Source organism: Schistocerca gregaria, chromosome 2, assembly GCF_023897955.1.
Source record: "Schistocerca gregaria isolate iqSchGreg1 chromosome 2, iqSchGreg1.2, whole genome shotgun sequence".
NCBI lineage: Eukaryota > Metazoa > Arthropoda > Insecta > Orthoptera > Acrididae > Schistocerca > Schistocerca gregaria.
The window spans coordinates 636,530,245-636,553,094 of record NC_064921.1 but is presented as its reverse complement, the minus strand read 5'-3'; the positions used below and the strand labels follow the sequence as shown (position 1 = coordinate 636,553,094).

Sequence of the window (22,850 nt, the reverse complement as noted above, 5' to 3'; positions counted from 1 at the left end):
ATGTTCCTTTGTTCCTAATACCTTAAAGCATTTTGCTAAATTTTAATATGCGGTTCAAAAAATGGTTCAAATGGCTCTGAGCACTATGGGACTTAACCGCTGTGGTCATCAGTCCCCTAGAACTTAGAACTACTTAAACCTTACAAACCTAAGGACATCACACACATCCATGCCCGAGGCAGGATTCGAACCTGCGACCGTAGCGGTCGCGCAGTTCCAGACTGTAGCGCCTAGAACCACTCGGCCACCCCGGCCGGCATTACTATGCGGCTAAGACACTTTGCGGTTGCGGTACGGATAGCATATTTCTTACGCTGTTAGAGACTTTCTCGACATAGTAACTGTCTGAGTGGTTCACGGGTGGCGCGCTGGATAATGTTGTGGAAGTTGCACAATATTTGAACGAAAGAGGTGCTCGTCATCTGCAGGTACTAACTGACGTGTTGGTGCACTAGCTCGCCGATATATGTGGGGGCTCGCTAGAAAAGTGTAGGCGATTAGGCGTGGGGCTATAACGTCATCGTAGACGAATCATAGAGGACGTCGGCACCCAGAACTCCCTGTTGGAGAAACCTTCGCATGCGCGAAGTGGGAAAAACAAGGGTGCAAATCCAGACCAGGTTCTTGAAAATGATTCTCTTGTACACTTTTTAAGAATACAGGATCCAGTTCCAGCAGGACTTCATAGGCTGCCTAAGGTACGTAATGATTCCTGCTTTCCCCGATTGTGAGCAATATAGGAGCCACAAAATACTCCTAGCAAAACTTCTGGCTTCTCTTCTGGGCCTTCTGGGTGAACACCATACTCAGAACTCTGAAGATTTTATACAGTGACTGAAGAATTCGCGTCTCGAACCATCTGACGTATTAGTGAGTTTCAATGTAGGCTCTTCGTTCTCCCGAGCACATCTCTTGGGTTCACTATAACTCATAGGAGCTGAGCTGGAGGAGGACGTCGTACATCTTTTCAACATGTACTTCAATCGATTTATTTTTTATTTAACAAGCAATATTCATTCCGAGGAAACTGACAGTGCTGCTATGGATAGTCCTTTGCCTGTCATAGAAGCTAACTGTTTATGGTAGACTTTGTGGAAAAAGCACTTCAGTCAGATGTTTTGAAACCCAAATATTTCTGGAGGTATGTGGACGACAGCTTTGTAGTATGGTCACATGTGACAGGAAAGCTTCCTGCATTTCTGGAACACTTTGACTGTCTCCATCCGAGCACTTGCTTCACAATGAAAGTGAAGAAATGTGGAGACCACCCGTTTTTAGATGTCTTGGTCTGCAAAAAAGGTGAAGTTTTCTTGGGCCACAGTGTGTTCTGTAAACCAATTCACACTGACCTATATCTGCGAACTACCAGCTGTTATCACCCATCCCACGGTGGTGATGTATTACGGACCCTCGTTTATAGGGCTACAGTTATCTCAGATCCAGAGAGATTAACAACAGAACTTAGCCAATGGGTGCTCTGATAAGCAGATTCGAAATGCGTTTCAACCTGCATACATTAAAACCCAAAAGTAGTCAGGATAAACAGAAAAGTGCACGAGGATGGTTTTCCTCCTCTATTTTGGTTGCTTGTCCTTTAAGATTGGTAGGCTGTTCAAGAAACATCGAATAAAATGCGTCTTCCACTGTCTAGCGCGAGTGCAAACGATCCTGGCTCCTGTTAACGACATGTCTAAGGAGACCAGGGATATATAAATTCCATTGCCGGTATCGGAAATCACACATTGGCCAGACGTGTCGCACTGTTCAAGATACACTGAAGCGCCAAAGAAACTCGTATAAGCTTGCGTATTCAAATACGGTGCTGCTGTCACCAACGTCTACGTAAGACAATAAGTGTATGGCACAGTTGTTACATCGAAAAAATGGTTCAAATGGCTCTGAGCACTATGGGACTCAACTGCTGGGGTCATTAGTCTCCTAGAACTTAGAACTACTTAAACCTAACTAACCTAAGGACATCACACACATCCATGCCCGAGACAGGATTCGAACCTGCGACCGTAGCAGTCGCACGGTTCCGGACTGCGCGCCTAGAACCGCGAGACCACCGCGGCCGGCAGTTGTTACATCGGTTACTGTTGGTACTATGGCAGGTTACTAACATTTACGTGGGTTTGAACGTGGTGATGTAGTCGGCTCACGAGCGATGGGACATCTCCAAGTGGGGTTTTCCCGTACGACCATTTCACGAGTGTATCGTGAAGATCAGGACTCCGCTAAAACATCAAATCCCCGACATCGCCGCGGCGGGAAAAAGGTCCTGCAAGAACAGAACCAATGACGACTGAAGAGAAACGTTCAACGCGAGTGAAGTGCAACCCCTTCCGCATATTGCTGCTGATTTCAATGCTGGGCCATCAACAAATGTCAGCGTGCGAACCATTCAACGAAACATCATCGATATGGGCTTTCGAAGCCGAAGGCCCACTCATGTAACCTTGATGACTGCACACCACAAAGCTTTACGTCTCGCCTGGGCCCGTCAACACCGAAGTTGGACTGTTGATGACTGGAAACATGTTGCCTGGTTGGACGAGTCTTATTTCAAATTGTATATTGAAGTTGATGGAAGCTCTGTAATGGTGTGGGGCGTGTGCAGTTGTGGTGATATGGGACCCTTGATACCTGTTGATACGAACTGAGTCTGCATCCATTCATGCCAATTGTGCATTTCGACGGAATGGACAATTCCAACAAAACAATGTGACGTTCATACGTCCAGAATTGCTACAGAGCGGCTCGAGGCACACTCTTCTCAGTTAAAACGCTTCCGCTGGCCACCAGACTCCCCAGACATGAACATTATTGAGCATATTTGGGATGCCTTGCAACGTGCTGTTCAGAAGAGATTTCCACCCCCTCACACTCTTACCGGATTTATGGACAGCCTTGCAGGATTCATTGTGTCAGTTCCCTCCAGCACTACTTCAGACATTATTCATGTCCATGATACGCCGTGTTGCGGCCACTTCTGCGTGCTCGCGGGGGCCATACACTACATTAGGTAGGTGTACAAGTTTCTTTAGTTCTTCAGTGTAGATACGCTGAACATAGACGTCACACCTGATTGGATCAGCCAGAAAAGTCTGCTGTTACTGAACACTGTTTTGTCACGGGACATGTTTTGGACTGCGGAGAGACAACGATCCTTTCGTCCACCTCGAAATACTTCTACTACACCATTAAAGAACCGTTCGAAATACTCTTAAGTAACGTCCTGATTAACAGAGACACGGGATTTCAACTTAGGCATGGGAACCTGCATTGGCTGTACTAATGCATCATCGGCCGCAGAGGAACGAATCCAGCGAGTCAGCATAGACGGGGAACACAAATCAGGATCCTTAAACTGGACGCCCGCCACAGAAGCCAAGCAATTTACGGCCGAACGTTTCCGCGTCGCGCATGCAAAGACTGACGCCCGTTTCTCCGTCACGGAGCTTTGGATGTCGACTTCTTCTGTGATTCGTCTACGATGACGTTTCTGCCCCTCCCGCTAGTGCCTGCTTTTGTCTAGGAAGCCAGAGCACATACTGGCGTGCCAATGCAACAACACTAAATATGGAGCTTATTTTAGGTCCACAAAATTTCGTGAGAAATTAGACCAACTCAGACATTTCATTCGCCATATTCGAGAATTATGCAGCAGCGGAGCAGATCGCTGACATCGGTACTGAGTCCCCAAGGTATTACGGAGGAGATACTTACGGATCTGTCGCCTTTACGTGCCCTCCCCAAGTGCAATAAATAAATTGGTGATAATTAAACTTTACCCTGTCACCGAGAAGCAGAGATCGCTGAAGAAGTGATAGGTCTTTTTTTTTTTAAAAAAAAGAAGAAAAAGCAACATTTCAGTAAGCACCTGAAGATGACGAGCATCTGTCTCGTTGAAGTTTGTACAACTTTCACAGCATTATCCGCCACTGGAGCAACATATTTCTTATCCCATTAGCATCTACATTCATGAGAAATGATGAGCCTGCAGAAATTTACTATAAGATAATAATTTTACAACTTCTTGACACGCAGATAAACTTGTACGTGTTTGTTTTGTGTGGACACTCTTGCACATCCTGTATATCACGCTTTTTTGTTCATTTTATGGGATTCCACAATTATCAAGCAATACTATTGAAAAATGTAATATAAAATTTTCTTACAAAATTTTACCCTGTGTATATATCTCTCACTATGGTATCTAGTCGTAGCTCGGATTACCTACACCTGTACGAAACACACACTATGCGGTATGTTCTAACACGATGAGAGCATGAAACAGCCGTAACGGGGTTATAATCTATCCCAGGGACGTGCTAGATGAACAGACGGTGATATTTCTCTCCAGGATAAGTAGCAACCTATCCGTGGCCATGACGGTACCCCTTTTTTCCTTGATCTAGTCAGTGTTAGGCACGCAGCACACCGTCTGAATAACTGGGCGGCTTTGTGTGAGGGGAATGTATGTGGTAAGTAGCTGACTATCGAGAACAGCCACTATGCAGACGATAGACTGCTTTGCGGTTTTTAGCCACGCTAAGTGCTGTGCTGACTGGACTTCTTCACGCGGTTAAAACAAGCTAACGATTCTGGCACTCTGTTTAGGACGTGGTCAACCTTGCCCATACTGCTGTTCAAAAACTTCTTCTCCCTTGCATATTTTTCAGGGCCGTGTAAGGGTGCTAGTGACAACATTCAACAATGGATAAACTCTGTCCGACTTTCGCTGGTGTTTAAACTGCCAGTGAAGCGTCAACTTGTAATACCATCCATATCTGTTCCCTATGCCATTCTGTTTCTCTCGTACTTGAATAATTTTTGAAAAAAAATAGAAAACATAAAAAAGTACAATAAGCATATAGCCTAGACATCCACCGACATGGACTGTTGAAGCCGCGCAATGCTCACATGGTTTAGGGTTGTCGCACCATGGTTTGGTCTGCCAAGATACAGTGCTGTTTCATAGCTTGTAAATATTTCTTTATTAATCAACGTTAGGGTAATAACAGGTTCTAACAAGTCACATGCAGTTTCTTGACAGTAAACCCGCCATAAGGTCACAGTATTTAAGTGGCACTACATCCGCCGCCCTCAACAACGTATTTTACATTTTCTGACCCTTTTACGCCTTTGCGTTTTATTTTTTCTCTCTGTGCCATTTTCTAATGTAACGTTGACTGCTACTGGAGGGTTCTGGACATACCTCTACAGCCTGTTTCTTCATGTGTCAAGGGCTGTCCGTAGTCTTCGCTTCTCGTTTTTCCTCTCTTTCCATTTCGTGCTTCGCTTGTCAACCTATTTTAAAGACCATTAGCAACTCCACTTGTGAAATATTTCCAATTTCTTCCACTCCGAATTCTTTAGCCTTTCCGTTGTATATCCAGAACCACCAACTGGAGACTAATAGAGTTGTTCACTTTATTCCAGTTAACTTTTAAATTTGCTTAGTTTCTTTCAGAATGGAAGCACTATATATATATATATATATCTTATCATTGTTAAAAAACGACCGCGATACGTTACTAAGGTTTCTTGTTATGTTCATAATATTACGGTACTTTTTTTTATCTCTCACGAAACGATAGCTGTGTTCCTATGGGACCAAACTGCTGAGTTCGTCGGTCCCTAGGCTTATACACTATTTAATCTAACTTAAACTAGCTTACGCTAAGGGCAACATACACACCCATGACCGAGGGAGGAGTCGATGCTCCGACGGGGGGAACCGCGCGAACCGTGGCATGGCGGCTGAGACCACGCTGCTAGACCGCGCGGCGAAACGACAGCTGTCTGAGTGAGAAGTGGAGACGTCACCACTGAGCCTGTTTCTTGTTGAAAAAGCTTTAAAACTTCCTTTCGTTTGTCCTTGGAGCTTCACGCTCTTGGCCGCTGCCAGTAGCGACACCCTCTCTTAGCAAGGTGTGCGACTTACTGTTCCGTTGGTTTAATTGGAAACGTTTACAACCCCGGATTGATTCTCTGCTCTGCTTACATTGTCAAATCAGTCTAAGGTCGTCAGCCTCGCTTTGACCTGCGAGGCATGGTTAATCTACTCACTACTTGAATGTCAATCTTGAAAACCGTCTAGCAATCCAACTACTCCCAGAAAGATTCCGAGATTCGACAAGTGGACGGGGATATGTACACCGTTTACAGTTCCTGTACCGCCCGTAACAGTCTTCTACCAACTGCCGCCGATAACCGCCACACTAACCAAAGAGAACTAAAGTAAAAAGAAAGGGTTGGGGGGGGGGGGAGGGGAGAGTCTCACAAAACACAACATTCACATTTTCACGAAAACAAATTTAATTTATTGGCTTCAGTGAAAATCTCGCTAAGCCCGCCCATTCACCAGGCACCACCGTCCAGCTAGCTCGTTGACCCGACCACCTAATTTGAGAGTTTTGCCTACTGAGCGACTGTACACTCGCTAATCGGCAGCCCTCGGCTAGAAAACCGAGATATTTCTATCTGAAAGCCACGCCCGCGTACAGAAAAGCACTTCTGGAGTCCCTCGTAGTAAGAAATAACTTGACTGATCGCGAAGGAGCACCTTCTACCGACTTCTGAAACACACTGCGAAAACACCACCTCCGCCCCACAGCCCACAGGGGACGCGACTGTTGTACCCCGAAAGAACTGCCGGTAGACTTATCAAATTCGGGATCTCCGCAGTGCTACACGAAATTATTTAAGATTGAGGGCTTTCTGACTCTGTAATGCTCACGCAAATCACTCATATTCAAAATACTGCCTGCTGCCAGGGTATTTCAAACGTTTCTTCCCAAGCATGAGTTACGAAGCACCTGCCATCATGGGAGAATCACTGGCTCACGAGCCACACTTTTCGGATCCGTCCTCTAACCTTTGAGAGCAAAGACAGACCCATAAACTCCAGGCCGTAGAAAGCTTTAAAGCTTGCTTCTACCAGAAACCGACGCTCACGTAGACAACAGTCACAGTAACAGCGCAGAACAGTAATCAGGGGATGTTATGTTACAAGGAATATGATTTAGTGAAGGGTGGTTGTGGGAGGGTGGGGGGGGGGGGCTACGGCTTAAACTTTGGTGGCACGGATCACGTCGGGGAGAGTGCTTGAGCGTTGCCTTGATGTACGGAGAGAGGACAAAAATATGGAAACAGCAAAAACACATCACATTATCATGCCTAACACTGTGTAGGAAACTCGTTGGCATTCAGAACAGCTTCCAGTCGTCTCGGACAGATTAAATACAGGTCTTGTACGGATTTCAATGCAATCCTCCTGCAAAATAGTCGTAGATTCAGATAATGATGCTGGAGTAGGCTAGCGAACATGCGTGCTTCTATCCAAAGTAGATCATAAAGGCTCGATAATTTTCAGAACTCATGACTATAGAGGCCAGGGAAGATGCGACAATTCATCGGCGGACTCATAAATTAGTCTCGGACGAAATGATTTGTGTGAATAGCCGCCTTGTCTTGTAGCGAATCACCATTGGGCAAATAACACTTTACCATGAAATGGAGCTTATTAGCCAAGATGGTAACATAATTCTCAATAGTAACGCAACCTTGCAGAGTAGGCATGGCACCGTGGGATACCGCGACATGGCCAGTAAAATCATCATCGAACCCAATCCACGATTCACTGTTGGTCTGGAGACTTGTCCAGGAGCTGGAAACAGTGTGAAACAAGACCCATCCGAGAAAATTACTTTCTCCCGTTGCTCCGTTGTTCAGGTTTTGTGGCGTCGGCACAACGTTTTTCTGTTGCGGGCATTTGCATCACTGATGAGCTATTTCGGAATTCCGATTCGTCCTGTAATTCGCGACATATGGAGCTTCTTTCGTGTTCTTTTGGTGCTGACATGTTCGCGAATGTAACAATCAGTTCAGCAGTGACTTTACAGCTGTCGTCCTCTTATTTTTCCTCACAATTCTCCTGAAAGACTGTCACGATCACTCTGCATACACTTTTGTCCACGCTGTGGTTCAGTGAATGTTTTCCAGCTTTCCCTGTATGCGGTCAAATCTTCGATACGCTTCCTCTTGAAACACAAAACACTTCGGTTACCGTGGTTACCCACCATACTAGCGCCAACAATTTGATCACGTTCGAATTCACTTAGCTCCGACATAAGGCATTCACGACTACACAGAACGCTGTTGTGACCACGACTGACACTTGCAAGGTGTATGAGGACACCGTACAGGCTCGTGGTCAAATAGAACTGCTCAACCTGCAGGTTTGGTTATTATCTGCATTTATGTTCAAGCGTACATTTCTCGTGGTGCCCCTGTACATTTGTGTAGTCTGAAGTGTTGTTCCACTGCAGTGATGATGCGGCAGTCCTCCTGGGCACCAGGGGGCAAGGGTTATCCCAGGCTGCTGCCGCCACGAGTGCGGGAGAGCTGCGAGGGGCCGCGCCTGGAGGAGGCGGCTGCCCGGCTCAGGAGCTTCTACCTCCGAGCCGAGGACCTCGACGAAGACAGCTTCACCGAGGTACGTAACAGCCGCTCATTCCGTGCAGTCACAGTTAACACGCACGATTAACTGAAGACGTAGTCTGGTATCTAACAGTTGTCGAAATTTGAATACAATGAAATATTGTTAGGTGTCTCTTCTCGCATCCTCCTTGGTTTAGAATGGCAAGTGGCTGATCGATTAGGTTAGTTGTTGGTGTTGACGTGTTTCCGTGACTCTGTGGCTTTCAAATGCCTCCTCATCTGGAAGAGTAATAAGTCTCCGTAATTTTTGTTTTAAACTTGGGAAAACTGCTGTAGACATTTACGAAATGTTGAAGCAGTCAAGGTTTTAGGTCAAATACTGACGTACGCCTAGTAAGAGCATTCGAAAGACGTGCCAAGATCGACTGATGATGACGACCGTTTAGGTCGGCCGTCAACTGCAATCAAAACAGAGAGAAAGTGAGGGACATGATACTGCAGGTTCGTAGACAGACAATACAAGACATCCGCGTCATCTTGGGCATATGTTATCGGTATGCTTGCCTCGGCATGCATACGTAATACGTTCCAAAACACCGCTCATAAAAATGGCATTTTTTCGGTGCTCATACCTCGGGTTCCTCTGGCGATAAAAAGTTAGGGTCAAGTGTTTTGGATAGCCCTTGGGCTAGGAACCATTTGTACACTCTTCAGAAGGATCGTCTTCGTGTCACTACCCTACAGTACAGGATCGAAGTATGGATATTAAACACTCCCTCTTGAACTCTGCAAGACTCTTCGATGGTGATTGTGCACCTGCACAGTTCCAACAGATGGCTGCTGGCCGTCTCTACAAGGACTACGGTGGGTCTGCACCTTTGATGACCCACCAATACCATTATTTCTACAAGGACTGCAGTGAGTCAGCACCTTTGATGACCCAACAATACCATAATTTTCACAAGGACGGCAGTGGGTTTGCACCACTGGTGGCCCACCAATAACATAATCTCTACCAGTACTACATTGGGTCTGCTCTGTGATGACCAACCTACCAATATTCTGCAAAACTTCGACTGACTCTGCTGTGGGTTTGCTCTGTTGTGGCCCATTACCTGTCAGCATGTCAAGAGTCAGCACTGTCTTTCCGTTGGAAGGACAACACTACTTCTTCAAGATTGCATGGAAATCCACTACTTCTCTGTGCATTTTCTTTTACTGCTCAGACTTTGAGAAAAAAAAACACTGCAATTTTACTGTGATGAATGATCAGGACTGTCTTTATGGACTGTGAGAAAATTTTAGCTTTTGACCAACATTGTATTAATAAGTGTGTGCATTTGATATATTTGTTATTGTAATTATGCAAAATTTTTTCAAATCATTATTGGCCACTGCCCAAAACAACTTGTAAAATTTTTGTGGGTAGCATTGGGGCTATGTAAGTAGGCTGTTTAGGTTCTTATATTGGTAACGCCGCCGCCGCGTAGCGCTCTGTATGAAAATCACTGGCTGTGCCGTGTGCAGTCTGTGGCTGGTTTGCATTGTTGTCCGCCATTGTAGTGTTGGGCAGCTGGATGTTAACAGCGCGTAGCCTTGCGCAGTTGGAGGTGAGCCGCCAGCAGTGGTGGATGTGGGGAGAGAGATGGCGGAGTTTTGAAATTTGTGAGACTGGATGTCATGAACTGATATATATATTGTGACTCTTAAGGTAAATACATTGTTTTTTCTGTATTAAAATCTTTCATTCGCTAACTATGCCTATCAGTAGTTAGTGCCTTCTGTAGTTTGAATCTTTTATTTAGCTGGCAGTAGTGGCGCTCGCTGTATTGTAGTAGTTTGAGTAACGAAGATTTTTGTGAGGTAAGTGATTTGTGAAACGTATAGCTTAATTTAGTCAGGGCCATTCTCTTGTAGGGATTATTGAAAGTCAGATTGCGTTGCGCTAAAAATATTGTGTGTCAGTTTAAGCCCAGTGCTGTTTAATTTTTCTAAGGGGAATTTTTTTTCTGAGGTAGGTGATTTGTGAAACGTATAGGTTAATTTAGTCAGGGCCATTCTCTTGTAGGGATTATTGAAAGTCAGATTGCGTTGCGCTAAAAATATTGTGTCTCAGTTTAAGCCCAGTCCTGTTTAATTTTTCTAAGGGGAAGTTTCACTCTTACTTAGGCAAATGGACCGAATCGGCTGGCTCCTTTTGCATTTGATGTGGTCCACTGTGGGCTTGATGCAACTTATGGAGGCCCTATTAGTTTATGGGCTGTTCTCAGAAAAGCTCAAGAAAAGGGAAATTTTCGCCATCACCAGAGGACCAAAACCCAGCCGAGGATCCCAAGACGGATACCCACAGTAAATGGTTGAAATTTTTATAATAATTCCTAGATCATGATCTCGAACAGCTTTGAAAATTTTCTTCATCCGTTTCCAAGAGAGAGAGGTTCAAAGGTGCCGTACTTCTACACGTAAAATCCGGTAAGAGAGGAAATCTAAATAATAAATAAACGCAGAAAATTGTTCAAATTGTAATGGTATATTCTCTGGGCATTTATCTAGAAGAGCTATCTCACTCTTTTGAAAAATATTTATCCGTTATCAAGAAACACTCCCAAATATTTTTTTTTTTTTTTTTTTTCTTTACCAAAGCTCATCCGTGAATTGCGAGACAGCTATGCACAGCAAATGGCTCTAATTGTGCGATGTGTTTCTAAGATTCCGATCTTTTACGACTTGGAAATTTTTCTTCATACCTTTATCCGTTTCCGAGATACAGGGGTACAATGTTACCCTACTTGCACATGTGAAATATGTATGTAAAAAAATCCGGGGTGAGACGAAATTGTAGTTTATAAAGCGAAATATCACGGAGAAATATACTGAAAAGTGTCTCCATTATAATCTGGGAACCCGCATGTTGTAGTACTAAAGCAAATACAAAATGTTTATGCTCGTAATATCTGGTCTGAGGTCCACAATTAGTTTTGAGTAATTTGAATTTCACATAAGGAATCTATCTAAATTTTACTGACCTATACATTTCTTTTCATTTGAGTTACATGCGCTGCTGCAATAGGAAGAGAAGGGAACCAGTGAAAAAATGCTCCTATCGGAGCACAAAAATTGCGAATATGTTACTGTTTATTTAAAAGACTGACTGAACTGTGAGGTACCAGCCTCCTCATTCTAATTTCCTCAGCACCTTTAAGTATTTTCACAAAAATTTTGGCATGCGAACATATTCATGCTTTTTTATGTCGAGAGAGAAGACAGTGGCAGCTCCGAAGAGACGGAAAAGTAGTAATTACTGGAATATGGTAGACAGTGGTTGTGTTATAGGAAGAGCGAAGGAGACAACAGTAGTGTGAGAGGAAGAGAGGGATACAGTGGCAGTGGAACGTAGTTGACAGTGACAGAGTATTGCTAGGAAAAGAGTGAAGGAGACGTGCGGGGGAGGGGGAAGGAATAAAAAGAATGAGGAGGGGAAAGTGGGGGTACATGACAGTGATATTGAGAGACAGAGTATATGAGAAAGACAACAAGGAATAGAGATAGAGACAGTGAGAAGAGACACCAGCAGTAGGAAGGGCTGAATGAGATATTAGCAGAAAGATAGAGCAAAATGGAGACACTGACAGTGAGAGGACGCTGTAGTAGTAGGACAGAACGAAGACGACTGTGGCTGTGACACAGGAGACAAAGAGAGAAAGAGAGAGAGAGAGAGAGAGAGAGAGAGAGAGAGAGAGAGAGAGAGAGAGAGAGAGAGAGATAATTACAATACAATGAGTTGGGCTGAATGAGTGACTTAGCTAGGTCAGCTGACAGTACATGGATATGAGCTACTTACAGTGATGGACTAGGGGTGTGAATGATTTACAGTTAGGGAAGCTTGTGCGAGTTTGGGATGAGCTGAATGTTAAACGAAGCACGAATATTCGCATGCCAAAATCTTGCGATAATTTTTGATGATGCTGAGGAAGATAGGAAGAAGCAGATGGTACCGCACTTTTCAGTCAGAATCTTTTAAATAAGCAGGAACATATTCGCATTTTTTTTGGTCCGACAGGATAGTTTTTCCGCTGGTGATAGGTGTGAATGTGTTCTGTCAGAAGAACTGAATACTTCAAGACGATCTGAAGCGACATCACGTGGAAGTATGCAGGGAACTTAAACAAATGCTTGAAGACTATTGAACCTTTCGTCCAAAATGTGTCACTCGTGACGAAAACGGGGCTTCTTAAGCAGCAATTATTGTAATAGAAGAATCCTTCGTTGTTCATAAAGAGTTAGTCCTTCCACGTCAGACGGTCGCGATATCTTAAGACTTTTGATGGAGGACATGAGGAGAAAATATACACAGACGTGGCGTAGGGACGACTGGGTACTTCACGGTGTCCATAGATGGCTGAATACTACCTACATTATTCAGGAACAATACACACATAAAAAAGTTTTGCATCACCCCAGTTCCCAGAACTCTTGAAGATAGACGTTGACTGTGGGTATTGTATCACAAACACAGTCCCTTTGACTGTGCAGAGATGTCACTAAACCAGCCCAAAGATGTAAACAATCATGCATGAGCAACACCTATTAGACGGAGGGGGTCCGACAGCAGATCAGTTCCAGTAATTCCACCAGGAAGGTGGTACACGGCTCGTGTTGTCTGTAGTGTCTACGTTGTTACTTTGTGCCAGGAAGGGCTCTCAACAAGGGAAGTGCCCAGGCGTCTCGGAGTGAACCAATGCGATGTTGTTCGGACATGGAGGAGATACAGAGAGACAGGAACTGTTGATGACATTTCTCGCTCAGGACTCCCAAGGGCTACTACTGCAGCGGATGACCGCTATCTACGGATTATGGCTTCGATGAACCATGACAGCAACGCCACCATGTTCAATAATACTTTTCGTGCAGCCACAGGACGTCGTATTACGACTCAAACTGTGCGCAATGGGCAGCACAATGCACAACTTCACGCCCGACGTCCATGGCGACGTCCATCTTTGCAACCACGACACCATGCAGGGCCGTACAGATGGGCCCAACAAAATGCCGAATGGACCTCTCAGGATTGACATCACGTTCTCTTCATCGGTGAGTGCCGCACATACCTTCAACTAGACAATTGTCGGAGACGTGTTTGTAGGCAACCTACCAGGATGAACGCCTTAGACACACTGTCCAGCGAGTGTGCAGCAAGGGGAGGTTCCCTGCTGTTTTGGGATGGCATTATGTGGGGCCGACGTATGCCGCTGGTGGTTCATGGAAGACGCCGTAACGGCCATACGATACGTGAATATTGTGAATGACTTCCTTCAGGATAACGACATCGCTCGAATAGAGTGGCCAGCATGTTCTCCAGACATGAACCCTATCGAAATTGCCTGGAATAGATTGAAAAGGGCTGTTTATGGACGACGTGACCCACCAACCACTCTGAGAGATCTACGCGGAATCGCCGTTGAGGGGTGTGACAATCTGGACCAATAATTCCTTGATGAACTTGTGAATAGTATGCCACGACGAACACAGAGCTGCTTCAATGCAAGAGGACGTGCTACTGGGTATTAGAGGTACCGGTGTGTACAGCAATCTGGACCACCACCTCTGAAGGCCTCTCTGTATGGTGGTACAACATGCAATGTGTGGTTTTCATGAGCAATAAAAAGGGCGGGAATGATGTTTATGTTGATCTCTATTCCAACTTTCTGTACAGGTTCCGGAACTCTCGGAACCGAGGTGATGCAAAACTTTTTTTGATGTGTGTAGTTGTTTTCCTCCCGATGTACTGGCCAGACTTAGTTCTGGGTGTCTTCTACATTTTCCCGAAGATTAAAATAAAGTTAAATCAGTGAATATTTGTTACAGTGGTGAAGACTCAAGCGTAATTGCAGAAGAAAAACACCTTAAAAAGACGGATTCCAGCCTTGTTATCAAAACTTGCAGAAACGTTGTGATTTTCGCTCCAAAGCGGGCTACTTTGAAGATTATGATGCAAAATAAAATCAAGGCAAGACATAATAATTTAAATTAATACATTACGGGAACTTCTGGATACCACCTAGTACAGAATTATTACAAATTACTGGACGATTCCTAGAAATCATATTTTCAAAATAATTTAATTATAATTACGTGACCTTACCTAAACCATTGAGAGGAAAGTTTTAAAATCTTGTACTGTTCTTAAATACAATCAGTATAAGCCACATGGTGAAGGTGAATTATTCTCATTTTCATACAACGCCTTTGAGCGAGGTAGGTGTGATTTTCTTGAACGTTCTGCTAAATCACCTGCTCAGCTTACCAACTTTGTCGTCGGCTAGACCTTCTTCTAAGCAGCCAGACTCGGGGAATAGTGCGACGCGGAGACGAGAAGGTCGTCTTTCAAAGTGGTACCATCAATGAGCGCAACAAAAGCTCATAAGGCAGCACTCTCCTCCCAATTAAATTTGCCAACAGGCTTAGACCGAATCTAGAATTTTCGGAACTGCAAGAGTATTTCTTCCAGCACCACTGGTCGATTAAACTTTCGTTCGGTAATCTTATTTAACGCCCTAATTTCCTAATAAAATAGAACGGATCCATCTCTATTCGTAACCATCACTATCTGTTTTTTGTTTTCACTGGTGGCTCTGTCAACCATTCAGCTTCCTAGCGTCCTCCACAGCTCATATTCTACATATTCCGTCTTGCTTTTTTTTGTGTGTGTGAAATCTTATGGGACTTAACTGCTAAGGTCATCAGTCCCTAAGCTTGCACACTACTTAACCTAAATTATCCTAAGGACAAACACACACACCCATGCCCGAGGGAGGACTCGAACCTCCGCTGGGACCAGCCGCACAGCGCCTTAGGCCGATCGGCTAATCCCGCGCGGCCATATTCCTTCTTGTTGATAGGCCTCGGATACGGCCATAGGGAAACTGGACGATGCGACTTAACTCTAAGAGGGTAGGCAGTCCCCAGTACATGACATGTGGTTGGTGTAATACTTTCGTGTCTCAACATACCTACGAGGGCGGGAAGAAAAATAGTGCATCCGAGTTTTTTAAGAGAAAACTCGGAAAGCTTTAAGAAAACAAGGGTTATTAACATTCTAAATTATTATTCATTGTATCTACATATTTTCAGACCTCTGCCGCTAGAGGGCCCCGAATTGTAGCGTGTAACATGGGGGTGTACAATGCAACACAAAGTGTTGAGTGCTATTGACAAGGGATTTCAAATTGTTTCCGTATTTCTAGATTTGCAGAAGGCTTTTGACACTGTACCTCATAGGCGGCCTGTAGTCAGATTACGTGTTTAAGGGATATCGTCTCAGTTATGTGACTGAATTTGTGATTTCCTGTCAGAGATGTCACAGTTCGTAGCAAGTGATTTCTGGCGTTCCCCAAGGTAGTGTTATAAGCTCTCTGCTGTTCCTTATAAATATAAACGGTTTAGGAGACAATCTGAGCAGTCATGTTTGGTTGTATGCAGATGATGCTGTCGCTTATCATCTAGTAAAGCCATCAGAAGATCAAATCATTTTGCAAAATGATTTATAAAAGATATCTGTTTGGTGCGAAAATTGGCAATTGACCCTAAGTAATGAAAAGTATAAGGTCATCCACATGAGTGCTTAAAGAAATCCGTTAAACTTCAGTTACACCATAAATCAGTCAAATCTAAAGGGCGTTAATTCAACCATATAGCTAGGAATTACAATTACGAAAACATAACTTAGAAAGAACACGTAGAAAATGTTGTGGGGAAGGCGAACCAAAGACTGCGTTTTATTTGTAGAACAGTTAGAAGATGCAACAAATCAACTAAAGAGACCGCCTACACTACGCTTGTGCGTCCTATTTTGGAGTACTGCGGGGGGATCCTTACCAGGTAGGAATAACCGAGAACATCGAGAAAGTTCGAATAAGAGCAACGCGTATTGTTTTCTCTACCATTCCACTCTCTATCAGCGCGTGGAAAAAATGGACATGTAAGTCTTTTCATATGAGCTCTTACTCTTATTTTATTACGGTGATAATATCTCCCGGTGAGGGATGGCGGCAATGGAATATTTTCTCATTCAGGGGAGAAAGTTAGTGACTGAAATGTCGTGAAAAGATCTCGCAGCAATGAAAAACGCGTTCATGTTAATGATTGCAACCGGAGCTCACTTATTATATCCGTGACTCTCTCTCCCTTATCTCGCAATAATACGAATGTACTGCCCTTCTTTAGAATTTTTCGATGTCCTACATACTTCACACAACCACGTCCTCTTCAGCTCGGGGAAACGTGCTCTGTTTTCACACACGTGCTCGGTTTTCATACAGCTTCATCGGTCTAACAATTTAATTGTCAGCAACTGTGATCTGCATTGCTTCCTCTTCTCTTCATTACTGACGTGCATAAACTTTCAAGGTGTCGAATCTGTCCATTTTCTCATATCTTTCCCAGTAATCCTGTTTTACGTCATTCATGAAATGTTGCACTAACCACAAAGCGTAAACGTCCCTGCTCCTCTTGTCAGTTGCACTCAGATATGACGCTTCCTGCGCGACTGGGAAATGTGTTTTGTGTGACTGCCTGTTACTCTCTGGTCGCACGGACCCCCCTCAGTCGCTTTCCATCTTCGTCAAGTTACCTTCTTTCCCAAGCATTTCAACGTTGTTGGTCTGTCTATATTGATTTCCCAAACAAGTAGAAAAGCCTTGATTTGGTGGAGTGATAATAATCGCCGAACCAACATTTATAGCTATAAGAGTCGAAGAACATGAAAAAAAGAGCTGAGAAGGGAGTGAAACTGGGTTGTACATTATGAGCGATGTTATTCACCCTATAATTGAGCAAGCTATGTAGAAAAACCGGCAGAACCATCGAGATGACAACGTATCGCAGGGAAAGTCTAAGAGATTAAAAACTAAGAAGAAATTTGGAAAGAAAATGAAAATTCAGGAAAAGAAGACGAAAATTTGCCATTGATCTTGTACTTCTGTCAGCGATGACCAAATATTCGGAAGATAACTTGAACGAAATCGATAGTACCTTGAAAACTAGTTATAATATGGGGACCAAAAGAAGTAAACAAAAATAATGGAATGTAGGCGAATCAAATCAGGTGATACTAAGGGAACTAGGTTAGGAGAGAGGCGAGGGGAGGGTTTCACGGATATAATAACTGAAACAGGAAAAGTAAAGATGATACAAAATGGAGACTGACCATAGCAAGAAAACTTTTTTCTGAAAATTAAAACTTCTTAATGTCAAATAGAAATCACTGAAACTTTCATTGTGATGTCACTGGTGTAAGGCCTGGAGGCCTCATCAGTTCACGTACTGGTCAAGGCGACAGCTAGCAGAAAGCAGTAAATGAGTACTCGAGTCCGGAAGTGGCACAGATTTTCGATTGTCACTACATATTCAATAATCTGTAGATTCGGCGTATATGGACGCTTTGCAGTGGTATAATTTCATGCCAGTGCGTCTTCATTGATTTCGTCCCAATTGATGTTTTTATTTCATTTCAGTGCATTTAATTCATTTCTGTACTCAAAGAGAAGAAAATGAGGAAGGTCCGGCTGGGGGCGGGGGGGGGGGGGGGCGATAAAAACTGTAGAAATAGACTAAGCTTGATCACAGTAAACTGGTTGAAGTGTATGAAGGTTGCAGTACTTATGCAGAAATGAAGAATCTGTAACAGAACAAATTACCGTAAAGGCCTGCATCAAACGAGTCTTCGGACAGATAACCACAACAATAAGACCTTTGTACATTCACCTTAAAGGCAGATCGCGGTATGGCAGCAGTCGCTATATATTTATGAAGTAAGGGGAGGAAGTTCATTTCCTGGGCTGTTGTTATTGCTTTAGGCACTCCAAACTTAAATATCCAATTACTGACAAGAACTTTTGCTACTCTTGCTACATGTTGGTTTGACATTGCGACCATTTCTGCATATCATGAAAAATGATCTATGGTTGTATGTACCTATTCCCTGAAGGTGTTTTATTGAATGGAGCTAAACCATCAATCCCAGAAATTCGAACAGTGCTGATGCTTCAGGTAACCTCTGCAATGGTACTCTTGTTCGACACAAGTCCTCTCTCTGCGTACATTCTATGCCATTCTGCTCGTACTGGTTTACGCCTATCTGCCTATTCCTCCGTCAATACCTATACGTTACCCTCTTGTTGGTAGATCTGCAACCTCCATGACCAGTTAATATGTGATCATGAGCTTCTTGTAGCACTCAATTACTTAGCTTCCCTAGTACCACTACCCATGGTCCCAACTTGATTCTCTGCATAACAACTCATCCTCAATACAAAACTGTGACTTCTTAAAATACTTCTTACATTCGTCATACAATCTTTGTGCACCTTGCCATTCCTTATGCTCATTACCCCCAATACGTAATACTGCTGTTTTGCTACTTAAGCCATCAGCATCGCCATGCTTCTTCCCAGGTTTATGCGTAACTTCGGAATGAAATTCACTTGGTCTTACTACCCATCCTGTCAACCTAGTGGAAGGATCCTTTCACCCCAACAACCATTTTAACGCCGAATGAATTATTATTTTAAACTTTTTACCGTTTCGATAACATTTGAAATATGTAATTCCATAAATAAGGCTTAACATCTCTTTCTCTATTGTGGAACAACTTATTTCTGCAGAATTTAGTAGCCTTGATGGGTAAGCTACTGGATGTTCTACGCCTTCTACTTCTTGTGACAAAACATAGCCAAGTGCGTGATTTGATGCATCACATGATAAAAAGAGTTGTCTGGAAATAGCAAACTCGGACTCGTTGTTAAAGCTTCTTTTAGCTCCTCAAAAGCATCCTGGCACTCTTCTGTCGACACAAATTTATTTCCCTTTTTCAACAATTATGTGTCAAAGGTCTAGAGAAATCTGCAAATCCTTTTACAAACCGGCAGTAATAGTTCGCAATCCCAAGAAGGATTGCAACTCCTTTACTAATTCTGGTAAAGGAAATTCACGTACAGCTCTAATTAATCTTGGGTCTGTCTTAACCCCATCTTTAATTGTGATATGACCCAGGTATGCTACCTCTGCCATTACAAAATGACATTTTTCCATACTCCGTGTTAACTTTGTTGCTTTTAACCTTAGGAACACTTCTCTTGATCGCTGTATAGGCTGTTCCATACAATTCCCATAAACAATTATGTAATCGAGAAACACTAAGCATTGCTGTGTTTTCAAACCTCTGGGTACTCCGTCCAGCAATCTCTGAAAGGTTGCAGGTGCATTTTTCAATCCGAATGGCATTCTTCCTAATTGGTTTTGTCCCCAAGATGCCAGAAACGCTGTTTCCTGCCGATCCTGTGGTGCAACCTCTATCAAGTGATAACCACTCTTCCGATCCATTATTGAAAAATATTTGCATTGCCCTAAATAATCCAACGTTTCTGTGATGTTTGGCAAAGTGTAAGCACCCGTTATGGTTTTCGCATTTAGATGTCTGTAATCACAAGAAAACCTTTATTTTCATGTTCCATCCATCGGTTTTTTTTTTCTTTTAGCGCGACGACTATTCCTGCCCCCCACGGAGTATTACTTTCTTCAGTTATTCCATCTTTCAACTGTTGATCGATAAATTCCTTCTAAATTGTCTGCACGTACCTAAGTTCAAATGGTTCAGATGGTTCTGAGCACTATGGGACTTAACATCTGAGGTCATCAGTCCCATAGACGTAGAACTACTTAAACCTAACTAACCTAGGGACATCACACACATCCATGCCCGAGGCAGGATTCGAACCTGCGACCGTAGCAGTCGCGCGGTTCCGGACTGAAGCGCCTAGAACCGCTCGTCCAGCGGAACCGGCAAGTACCTAAGATTCTGTGTGGTTTGCGATAGACTCGTGGTACATATCCTGTTGATATGTGGTGCTGTGTAATATACATAACAGGCAATGGCCCTTTTGGAAACAAATAAATCCTTAAAGTGCTTCACTTTCTGTAATAAAACAGTTTCAATGGCGTCCGGCAATTGTTCGCGGCTGACACCACTCGCGTCCTATTCTTCTTCCTCCACGATGTCCATATTAGAGATTTCTTAATCCTACGTTCTCTGCGCTAAAATTATTTACAAAAACTGGTACATTTTTTCACCCCTTATTTGTTGTATGCATACAATACCTCTTTTTAACTAAGCAACCTGCCTGATCTAATACTTCATTCTCTTCTAATGTTTCCGCTACACACAAAGTTCCTAACTCCGCTAGACTCAACAGTGACCCAAAGTGGTTTCCCAGTAGCCCTAGAATCACAATTGCACAAATTAAGTTTTAGTGTGATCGTTCACAGTTCACTCGGTTTGTCTTTCGCAACAAAGACCCACTGTGACATTGCTGCACTGGCAATGGCTTCACCTAACTGAAACATCAGGTTCCACCGTATGTTGCTGACGATAGATTATGGCACAATATTGAAATAAGAAAGCTAATCCTAGTATCATTTAGCCTCAGTCACATGTAGCAGAACCTCTACAGACTGTTTAAATTGAACTGTATCCAGACAAAAGTCCATGTCCACCAGTCCTAATGGTGTGACATCTTTATCACCTACTCCATGCAGTCTGTACCAGTGGTGGGTCTCATTGCTTATTTTTCACCAGAACACTACTGGCAACTGACACATGCGCCCCTTGTACTCAATAATATCGTGAAACCCTTTTTTCGTACCATACCTCTTATCGCACAGTCCACCTCTGCATACGGTTTTGTAGCACCCAATCTTACTGGGAATAATCGTAGGTGGATCTGGGGTTCTCGTTGGTGTTTAACACCTTATCGGCTTATCCCTTCCTGGTCCTCTACTTCTAAAAATATCATTCCATTTTATTCACATCACCGTGAGACTGGCGACTCTGCCTCCACACCTTAAACATTTTATATTATTTGCAAACACTGTGCGTTTACCCTGCATTCCAGCAGATAAATCAATCTCCTCACATTCTATAGCTAACTGCACTGCTGTGCGAAAAATCCATCGAACCCCCTGACCGCACATCTCCTGACATTTCTACATACAACCCTCTTAAAGAAGCATCGACCGCCCTCTGCCCAGCTTCTTGCAAAATAATTTCATTAACTGCAGCATCCTGCCCTAATTTATAGATACATTTATTAATTTTCCTTATTCCATCTGCAAATTGTTCCACTGTTTCAGAATTTTTTTTTTTGGTTACTACTGCCAATTGTTCCCTATAGGACCTGGCACTACATCGTTTCGTATATCTCTAAATTAACCCCTCTTTACATTCTTTGAATGTGTTGACTCACTTAAGTGCTTCTGTAAAACCTACATAAGTTTCCGCTTCCCCTGTTAGCCTCAATTCTGCAACACCCAATAATACCTTATCAACCCAAACTTCCACTTGAGCCAGACTTCCAAGGTCTCCCTCGAAGGCCTGCATATCATCGGTTGCCTTACCAGAAACAGGAGTAATTAAACTTGTGACTTACAAATCTACACTCCGTTGTGACGATCGCAATTCTACCAACCCTTGCAGTTCTGCTGTTAATTGTGCTACCTTTTCAAACAATATCCATACTGCTTCCGACTGTGATTGCGTCTCTGGTTCCGTCTAAACTTTGTGTTTGACAATATTCATTTTGAGAACTAACATTCACAAGAAAAGAAAACGAAATATATCAACCTAATTCTTAGGTCTAATCATGAGGCATCTCGACTCCCGGCATTGCCTAGCCATGTGCCCCCAATAATTACAAGTATAACATTTTACCAGAACGGATTTCGTTCATGGTACTGAGTGAGCCTCAAGGCTACACTGTGCAAATCTAACAATCACTAACTTATCATGATTCTTATTACCTCTAAAATTAGACAAATTCATTGGTTCTCTGCACGCAATAAGATCTACTTTACAAAATCCTCGACAGTCAAACTTTCTCTCCAGAACCACAATTTTTTTTTTATTTTACTCATTGTACTGTAGGCTGTAGGTTCAGACATCTCTCTAAGAAGGCAACGTCAATGTTCTGACTCCAGTGTTGAATGACCATTAGTTGTCACCCATAGAGAGTGAAACGAGACATCAGGATTATAGTAGATTTGTTCATTTAATTTGCCTACTCTGACCCTTAGTTGCAGTACATCATAAATGGCTTGTTGGAGGCGTCCAGTCACCTCTCATGCGAAGCCATAGACGTCTGGCCGAACGTGGTGGCAGTCGAATGCCACTGTGAGCAATGTCTGCGGCTGCGAACATGATGACAGTGTGGTGGCGCAGCTGACGATGGCCATGAACGTCCTCCAGCGAATGGGCGGCTCCCTCATGACTCGGGGCATGCTGCCCTGTCTTGTGGTTGAACAACGGACCCGGTATTGCATTCCGTGAGGTCGCTCCGGGTGTCACAGGCTCG

General features: G+C 43.5%; 1 protein-coding gene across 1 annotated transcript in view; it reads left to right on the top strand.

Annotated features, from left to right (window-relative positions):
- The window catches only part of LOC126334667 (juvenile hormone esterase-like), a 191,635-nt gene that overhangs the window by 124,736 nt on the left and 44,049 nt on the right, over positions 1 to 22,850 (top strand). Inside the window, exon 7 of the mRNA XM_049997132.1 lies at positions 8,337 to 8,503. Coding sequence (XP_049853089.1) covers positions 8,337 to 8,503 — 167 coding nt within the window. The remainder of the gene's footprint in view (positions 1 to 8,336; positions 8,504 to 22,850) is intronic.